Source organism: Gavialis gangeticus, unplaced genomic scaffold, assembly GCF_001723915.1.
Source record: "Gavialis gangeticus isolate Ggan-Ray unplaced genomic scaffold, GavGan_comp1, whole genome shotgun sequence".
In the NCBI taxonomy this organism is placed as follows: Eukaryota; Metazoa; Chordata; order Crocodylia; family Gavialidae; genus Gavialis; species Gavialis gangeticus.
Window position 1 is genome coordinate 29,160,911 of NW_017729028.1, and position 9,078 is coordinate 29,169,988.

General features: G+C 55.1%; 1 protein-coding gene across 1 annotated transcript in view; it reads left to right on the forward strand.

Moving 5' to 3' along the window:
• OTOF (otoferlin) overlaps positions 1–9,078 on the forward strand; it is a 37,153-nt gene that overhangs the window by 13,225 nt on the left and 14,850 nt on the right. The window contains exons 13-16 of the mRNA XM_019520866.1: positions 939–1,009; positions 2,264–2,293; positions 2,898–3,029; positions 5,538–5,604. Coding sequence (XP_019376411.1) covers positions 939–1,009; positions 2,264–2,293; positions 2,898–3,029; positions 5,538–5,604 — 300 coding nt within the window. The remainder of the gene's footprint in view (positions 1–938; positions 1,010–2,263; positions 2,294–2,897; positions 3,030–5,537; positions 5,605–9,078) is intronic.

A 9,078-nucleotide genomic window follows, 5' to 3' on the forward strand; every position in this document is an offset into this window, starting at 1 on the left:
AGGAGCAGTGCCGGCAGATCGAGGGCAGTGATTCTTCCCCTCTATTCAGCACGGGGGAGGCCACATCTGGAGTCCTGTGTCCAGTTGTGGCCCCCCCATGACAGAAAGGATGTGGTCAAGTTGGAGAGAGTCCAGCGGAGGGCAATGAAATGGTTGTGGGGCTGGGGGACAGGACTGGTGAGGAGAGGCTGAGGGAACTGGGCTGATTGAGTCTGAAGAAGAGGAGACCGAGGGGGATTTGATAGCAGCCTTCACATCCCTGCAGGGGGGCTGCAAAGAGGACGGAGCTGGGCTGGTCTCAGTGGGGGCAGACGACAGGACAAGGAGCAATGGGCGCAAGCTGTAGCAAGGGACATTGAGGTTAGAATTTAGGAAAACCTTTCTCACGCGGAGGGTGGTGAAACGCTGGAACAGGCACCACAGAGAGGTGGTGGACTCTCCATCCTTGGAGGTGTTGAAGCCCTGGGTAGACAAAGCCCTGGCTGGGATGATGTAGCTGGGGCTGGTCCTGCTTGGAGCAGGGGGTTGGACTAAACGTGACCTCCTGAGCTCCCTTCCACCATCATGTTCATGATGGCCATGCAGCACCTAGTACCACCAAGCAGGATCAGACCCTTCCCACTCCAGGCATTTCTCCATGAACGTGGGTAACCCAGATCCACGTCCTTTCCCCACAAAGGGTGCTTCCTCTGAGCTGGACTTTCCCATCCCCTCTACTCTCCCTGCCGGGGCAGGGCTCTCTTCCTGCATGACTCTCATTCCCCCCTCCGTTGTCCTCTCTCATCCCCGTCCGTGCTGCATTCATCTCCTGATCTCAGTCTCGTGTCTACACTGTCTCTTCTCTCTCTCTTTCCCTGTCTCCCTCTCTGTCTGTCCAGCCAAGCTGCTCAACCTCTACATGGCCCTGTCAAATGGAGGCCCCTACTCTCACCCCGCAGGTGAGATCGTCGTCAACATGGAGCCAGAAGTTCCCATCAAGAAGATGGAGACCATGGTGAAGCTGGAGGCCGTGAGTATCCCAGGAACCGCTTGCCTCTCGAGGGAGCTGCCGGCCTGTCGGCGTGTGCAATGCATCCAGCACCTGGGGTGAAAGGGCCAAAGTGGGGGGAAGCTGCAGGGATCAGTGCAGATCTGGCCTGGCCAGAGAAGAGATATCCGGGGAGCAGAGATATCAAGTTGGCTTGGAGCACCGCAGAATAGAAAGCAAAGCCCAGCACATGCCTGATGAGTCTGAGCAGCTCCCCGCGAGCAACCCGGCAGGGACACGGCCCTAAGCTCAACTTGGGGTCCCTGAAGTACCAGGCTGTTACGCAACGTGCAGTTGGCACCTCCTCCCCACCCTGCACCCTGCATCCGAGTCCCCTGCGAAACAGTAAAGCAGCGTGTGAGCGCAGCCGTGGGACAGCAGTTGGGGATTCCCGTAGCAGCCCCTCCAAAGGGGCAGAGATGGATAGCCCCACTGCGTGCACGCGCAGGCTCGTGTGTATGCATGTGACCCCTAGCACGTGGATGTGCATGTGTGTGGCAGGCTTCTAGTGTACAGGTGGACATAGAGTCCCTCACCTGTGCGGGGGGGGGCGCGCACGGACATGGGATCCCAAGTGTGTGTGCAGACCCACACATGCACGCATGCATACACAGATGCACATAAATGCACACACATACACACAGGTGCATGCACACGTGCACACATATGAGCAGATGCACACGCCTACACACCCACACACACATACATGTGCCCACACACATGTACGTGAATACACACATGCACACATGCATTCTCACACACACACAGGATCCTAGCGCATGAACACCCATACCGAGTCAGGGTCCTACTGCACACGTGCATGGGATTCCTGGACCTGAGTGTAGAAATCACACAGAGCCCCAGCGTGGCTGCAGGGCCCTTGCACACATGCACACATGTGTGCACAAGCCCCTGGCCTGGGCATCCGGCGCTGAGCCACCCCAACCAGCACACATTCCCGGGCATGTCCCAGTCCTCTGGATCCCAGTCCATCGCCTTCCCAGCCGGCCAGGCCAAGAAGCATGTCCCAGTAGCAGGCCTCTCAGCCTGCCTTCCTCTCTTGACATCCCTGCATGTGGAGCTGATGTGGGGCCCTGCATCCATTGCCTTTGTGAGGGTGTTTGCATCTCCCGTGCTCTCTGTGTGTGCACGTGTGAGTGTGCAGGGCATGGGGCTGCTGCCTGTGCATATGTAACATGGCTCTCTCCTTCCCTGTCCCCTCTCTGCATGCGGCAGAACTCGGACGCGGTGGTCAAGGTGGACGTGGTAAGTGATGCCTGGCCCCCGATTTGCCCTCCTCCCTCTGCCCCGGGTCTGATAGACTCATGGCTGCTTTGATTCCCTGGCTGCTGAGCCGTCTGGGGTGCTGGAGGGGTGGCCAGGGATAGCGGGGGCATGAGCATGACCCACGGCCCATGGAAGCCCAGGGCATCTTCCCAGTCACTGGGATCAGACCCTGCTATGCTGAGCCTTGCTGGAAGTTGGATCATGCTGAGACCCCTGAGCTAAGCTGTTCCCATGACGGGTGCCCCCAAAGGGGCTGTTCTGGTCAAGCTGCCCCCCACCTTGGGGAAACCCCACCAGCTCCATTGCCATCCATAGATTGGGGCAGTGGGTGGCAGGAGGCTCTGGTGAGGATGGAAACTCAGGAGACCCAGTTGCTGCTGCTGGCTCTGCTACTGACTCTCTATGTGGCCTTGAGCATGTCACTTTGTTTCCCCATCCTTCAAGGAAGGTCTCTCATAGCACAGACAACTCCCAGGGACTTCCACACTGCCCCATCCCTGTAGCATCTGAGTGACCTGGACTGAAAGGCTCCTTCACCTTGATCCCATCTCTTTCTTTCTCTTTCCCCATCCTGCTCCTGCAGCCTGAAGATGAGAAGGAGAAGAAGAAGAAGAAGAAGAAAGGTGGAGCGGAGGAGATGGAGGAAGAGGAGCCCGATGAGAGCATGCTGGACTGGTGGTCCAAGTACTTCGCTTCCATTGAGACCATGAAGGAGGTAGGGGCAGCGCTGGGGATAGGCAGGGACAGAGGCCACGCTATAGTATAAGTCTAGTGTTCGCGGGGCAGATTTGCTGCTATGCTCTGGGAGCTTGGCACCACGGTGCTGTAGGTGCATCCCTGGTATGATGCAGAACTACGGGATTGTCCCATGAATCTGCCCCTCCATGACACCATGCCTGGAGCATCCTGCTGTGGGGGTAAGAAACACCTCCAACCTTCCCACACGGGTCTCATCCAGTCCTGCTTCTCTATGATGATTCCTCCAGAAGCGTTGGAGCTGGGCACATGACACCGAGCCTGTTCTCACAGTGTGGTCATTGAAAATTTGGTTTGGAAGTGGCCTCAGGAGGTCACATCTAGTGCAACCCCCTGCTCCAAGCAGGACCAGCCCCAGCTACATCATCCCAGCCACAGCTTTGTCTAGCCGTGTCTTCAAAACCTCCAAGGATGGAGAGTCCACTGCCTCTCTGGGAAGCTTGTTCCAGTGCTCCACCACCCTCCTAGTGAGAAAGTTTTTCCTAATATCCAACCTCAACTTTCCTTGATGCAACTTGAGCCCATTGCTCCTTGTCTTGTCATCTGCTCCCACTGAGAACAGCCCAGCTCCATCCTCTTTGCAGCCCCCCTGCAGGGAGGTGAAGTCCGCTATCAAATCCCCCCAGTCCTCTCTTCTGCAGATTAAATCAGCCCAGTTCCCTCAGCCTCTCCTCACCAGTCCTGTCCCCCAGCCCCACAACCATTTTCCTTGCCTTCTCCTATGTGTCCACATCCTTTCTGCAGTGGGGGGCTCACATCTGGACGCAGGACTCCAGATGTGGTCTCATCAGGGCTGAATAGAGGGAAGAGTCACATGCCTCCATGTGCTGGCATCGCTCCTCCCAACACAGCCCAGGATGCCGGTCGCCTTCTTGGCAGCAAGGGCGCACTGCTGGCTCATAGTCAACTTCTTGCCCACTGTCACCCCCCAGTCCATACAGGGACCTTAAAGGACTCTCCTTTCCCAGCAAATATCCCAACATATTGAGCCTCAGCAGCTACCAGAAAGGCAGATAGAGCACGAGTTACAGCAGCCATGAGGCTGCTGTTAGCTACTGGCTAGTAGCAGGGAACTAACTGTTGCAGAGGTGGCATCCAACCTCCTTTGCTCTCTCTCCTGCTGGCACACAGCTTACCCAGTGCCCCCTTTCCCTGCCAGCATGATGGGTTTGTGGTGGATGCTTTGCCTCATGAGATGTAAAGCAGGTCCTGGCTGCCCACAATTACGAAAGGTTTCACCAGGCTGGTTTTATTCCATGAAACCTATGGGAGTTGGCTTCAAAATCCCAGGGGAGTCACATCTGGGGGTAGCTATAAGAAACCCTCCCCAGGTAGGTGGTGGTGAAAGGCCCAGTGTGGTCATAAGCCATGCGTGCCATGTCCTGGGTCAGACCCTAGATCCATCTTGCCCAGTCTCCTGTGTCATACGGCAGCAAAGAGCTGGAGGGGAGAGCAAACAGGGTCTGAGCAGGCTTTTCCCCCTTTTCCTGTCTCCCTTGCAGCCTCCAGCATTGACGGTTCAGCAGGTCTGATGCAAAGGTCATGCCTCGCACTTCTGTGCTTAATAGTGACCGATGCCCCTTTCCTCCAAAAATGTGTCCAGTCCCTTTCAGTAATGGTCCTTTTTGCTATCGAAGACTAAAAAGGACCTAATAACAGTCTTTTGCTGTTAGAGTCTGCTTCTCTGAAAGCAAAATACAACCAATATAAAAGGCCAAAAAAAAATGGAGCAGAGTAAGAGAAGTAGTTTCTGGATCGAATGTGGTCTCCCTGGCCACGTTGCTGCTGGAGAAACAGGGGCGGATGAACCTCTCCGAGACACAGCAAGCCTGTCCTGGCATTGGGCTTCTTAAGACATTGCTTTTAGCTGCTTTCCCAATTCCCAGGCTCACTGCAGGGCTGGTAAAGAGTCAGTCTTGGTGGACTTAGCTTTAAATTGAAGGCAGTGTTGAGGAAGGAGAAGGAAATAAGGTGGAGGTAGATGAGAAGACAGGGGGGTGATGGAGGGAGGCTGGGTCACGCACGCCGGTTGCTGTTCAGGACTCGGTCCAAGCTGAGAGGTGGGTCTTTCGCTCTGGCTCATCGGATCAGGTGGAGGGTGGGCATGTGGGAGACCCCAACGGTACCGGGGGGATGCAGGGGTCCCAGGAAATCAGGGGGAGTGATGGGAGAATTCAGCCCTCTCAGTCCAGCCATTCTGCTGGCGGTGGGGTCAGATTATGGACCCCAGTAGGGATGATGGGAGACACATCCCAACCTCCCAGCGAGGCCTAATTTCCAGTGCACCCATTTTAGTCTATTCACATCCTCCTGGTCCCCCGACATGACGTCTGCACGGTCACTGAGATCCGCAGCCCTTTTGCACAGGCAGACATCACAGCTGGGCTGTATTTCTGTTCAGTAGGAAACCTAGGGTCTGGGCCTCACCGCGCCGGCCCCACTTACCAGCCCTTTCGTCTCTTCCCAGCAACTTCGGCAGCAGGAGGCAGCCGCAGCAGAGGCCGAGGAGAAGGAAGAAATGGACATAGCAGAGGGTAAATCTGAGAAGCAGGATCACTCTCATCATGCACTTGGTTCAACCCAAAGCCAGGGCTTCTGGCCTGCTGCTGGCCACGTGCTTTTTCCTCCACTTCCCGGCTGCAGTTTAGGATCTACCCATGCATTTCAGTAGGCCTGGACACACGTAATGTTTGCAGCAGTGTAATCCCCCTTTACACCATTTGCAAAGGCAAGACCGGGTGCACGATTTGCAACCATGCAGGGGTGTCGCCTGCTAGAATCCAGTGGGAAGCGACACCCAGAAAAATAGCAGTGCAAATGCCTGGGGGTGTGTCTGTACATAACCCAGGGTAGTGACTTAGGGCACACTATTATGTGCTTCTGGCCATTATCCCGGGATAACTAGTCATCTGTGGGTGTGTACACACATACTAAATTTCTGACAGTTAAGCCGACTTAACTTTTTTAAGTCAACTTACTTGTTAGAGCATATACACGCATGTGGAGCAGAGTCAACTTAAATGTGGCTTAAGATAATATGTCTCCAAGGTGTATTGTCTTGAGTCGCATTAGTTAAATCAACGTAGCTCACTAGATGGCTGCCACTATGTTAAGAAGCTGTACGTGTGTACGTGCCAATGTGGCTTAACTTAAATCAGCTTAGTTAAGTCAATTTACTTAAGCCACCTTATTTTAAGTCAACTTAGTTAAATCAACTTAGTTTATTCGCCTTATTTGAAGTCAGTTTAGTATGTGTGAATACATCCTGTGTGCTCCAGATCGGGTGCAAACAGATGAAGATACCACTGGTGTGAACAGGCCGTGTGTCCAGCCCAGCCTGGGGAATCCCAGCCTGCCTTTGGATGTGATGATGTGTCGCATTGCTGACTTCAGCTGCCCCCTAATCCCAGTGCTTGTCCTTTGGCAGGCTCCACCCTGCCTGGCTGAGGTGTGGGCTGGCAGGTAGGCAGTGCAGCCTAGGAAGCAGAGGCCAACATGTGTTGCTGACTTTCTGAGGGGTCTTAGGGACCTGGCATATTCTCTGTGTCCCTTGGCTGTCCTGAAGCTTGGTTCACCGGTGTCTCCAAAGCACCCAGGGCCCCAGCCTCTGTAGAAGGGGGAAGGTCTCTTTAGCAATGACCCTTTGCCAGCCCAATTCCAGGAAGGCCTCTTAGGCCTCTCCCTTCCCTGCTCCCAGGACATCTGTCTCCAAGGCTGGGTGGCTTGTTCCTCTGAAGCCTTGTGGGTCCAGGGCACAGGTGGGTCCCTGTGTCTAGCCCCTTCACCCTGCACCGTGGATGATGTTTCTGCCTCTAGGAACCCTGCCAATGCATTGCCAATGTGGGGGAGGACTCAGTTCCTGGCATAAAGCAAGGATCTCCCCTGCTTGGCTGCTGGGAGGTGTCCCTGTGCCCTTCTATAACCCAGTGTAGCTCCCAGAGTGCCTTACTCATTGGGGGTCTTAATTTGAGCCCCTCTGTGGCCAGTTGAGCAGGTCTCACTGTCACCAATGGAAATACTGAGGCACAGAGAAATGATGTGGTTTTTCAGGACTTCTAGCCAAGCCCTGGATCCTTGACCCCAAACCTTGTGCTTATATCAGCACCACAGTATATTAGCTACAGCACAGCCCTCCCCTCCCTGCTTCTACCCAGTGTCTGCAAGAAGCAGCTGGCTTGATCTGGGTCCCCAGGGGAGCTGAGTGCTCCTGGGTCCAGCACGGTGAAGCCTGGCCAGGGTGGGAGCTTCAGTGTGGCTAGGATCTCTGTGTTTTGGTCTTCATTTCCTCCACCCGTTGTCCGTGCTATTTACTGCTGTGAATGTGCTGGCTTTAAATGTCCCCTAAGAGATGTGTGGATGGAGGGAGTAGTTCATACTGAGCAACAAGAGATGCCAGAGGAGACACGCTGGGGTCCTGCTAGGCTACACGCTGGCAAAGGGGAGGGACTGGTGCCAATGGGGTTGGTGGCTTTTGCCACTGAGTCATGGGCTTGACTTTTCTGGTCACAGTCCTGAGGACAGGTGAACCTTCTGGGTGTCTTGGCAGTTTTATTCCAGGGTTTCTCCCAGCTCTCATGAGCTCAGTACCTCTGCTCACATGAGTCAGGGCCCCAGCCAGCATCCTAGCAGGCTCAGCAAGGAGTTGGCTCCTGTGGTCCATGGCAGCTCAGCTCAGCTCTCCCCTTCCCCCTGCCAGCATAGGCTGGGTTAGGATGGTGGCATGGGTGAAGAAATATATGCTCCATGGCAGCTCAGCTCCCCTCTTCACCTGGAAGGATGCTGGCAGGCGTGATGCAGCTTTACTGCTGCCCTTGTTCTCCCTCCTCTCTGGGCACAGGGCTTCCATTTCCATGTGGGCAACCCATCGCCTTTCACCCATTGGCACCAGGCTCTCAGCTTGGGTGCAGCTTCCCTGAACTGCACCCATTAGGGTACTGGCCTCTAGTGAGATCCAGAGTCTCTTTTCCCTGGTGTCCTTTGGCCTCTAACAGCCTCCCAGGAGGAAGCCCGATGCCCTAGCAATGGGTCTGCTCATGCATGCTGGGTACTGGAAGCTGCATGTGATATGGAGCCTGGTTGCAGTCCCAGGTTGCTCCTGGCAGAGCACCAGGGGCTGGGCCTGGGCTTGCTCTGGCCACTCCTGGTTCTTGGTCCCCTCTTCCCCATTGCAGCATCTGTACACGGTGCTGGTAGCTTGTTGCACGTGTCGTGTCTCATCTCACTCTTTGCCAGTTGTCTGTGAGTACTGCTTGAGCATGTTCATCCTCTGTCTTCTCCCCTCCACACCTTTGGATCCATGCCTTTGTCTGTCATCCTCTCTCTGTTCTTATCTGCATGGCAAAGAGGCCACAGGAGTTGGCAGGAAAGAGAGACCAAGGGGAGAGTATGGGCAATGGCTTTGAAATGGGGAATGGTAGGATGCTCCCAGCACCTGGGAAACGTTACCCCAAGCTCCCTTACTAGCCATGCGGTCTTTACTCCATTGGCACAGAGTGCCGGGCCCCTCTCTGCTGCATCCTTGGCAGGCAGGGTAACAGCCTACTACTGCAGCCATCTCTGTTAGCTTATTTTGCAAAGGGCTGTGCTTTCATCCTGCAGATCCTGGATTCACCCCTGCTCAGCTCAGGGTTCCCTGTGCCTCAGGGCCACTTGAGCCCTGGGGATGGAGAGTTTCCAGGGTAGACGAATGGCAGGGAGGTGTGAATAACTTCCTTTTGGCTAAGGAAATTGCCTCAATGACCCGGCTCTCAGCTCAGGAGATGCAGGGGTGAAGCCTTATTGACCCCAATATAAAAGGAGATGCTGGATCTCCATGAGGTCCTCAGGTTGGGGAGGACCGGGTTAGAGAGCTTCTGGAGGGGCTGGACGCGTTCAAGTCAGCGGGTCCGGATGATCTCCACCCCAGGGTGTTGAGGGAGCTAGCTGGGGTTATTGCAGGGCCCCTGGCACGGCTCTATGAGCGATCGTGGTGCTTGGGCCAGGTGCCAGATGATTGGAAGGTAGCAAAT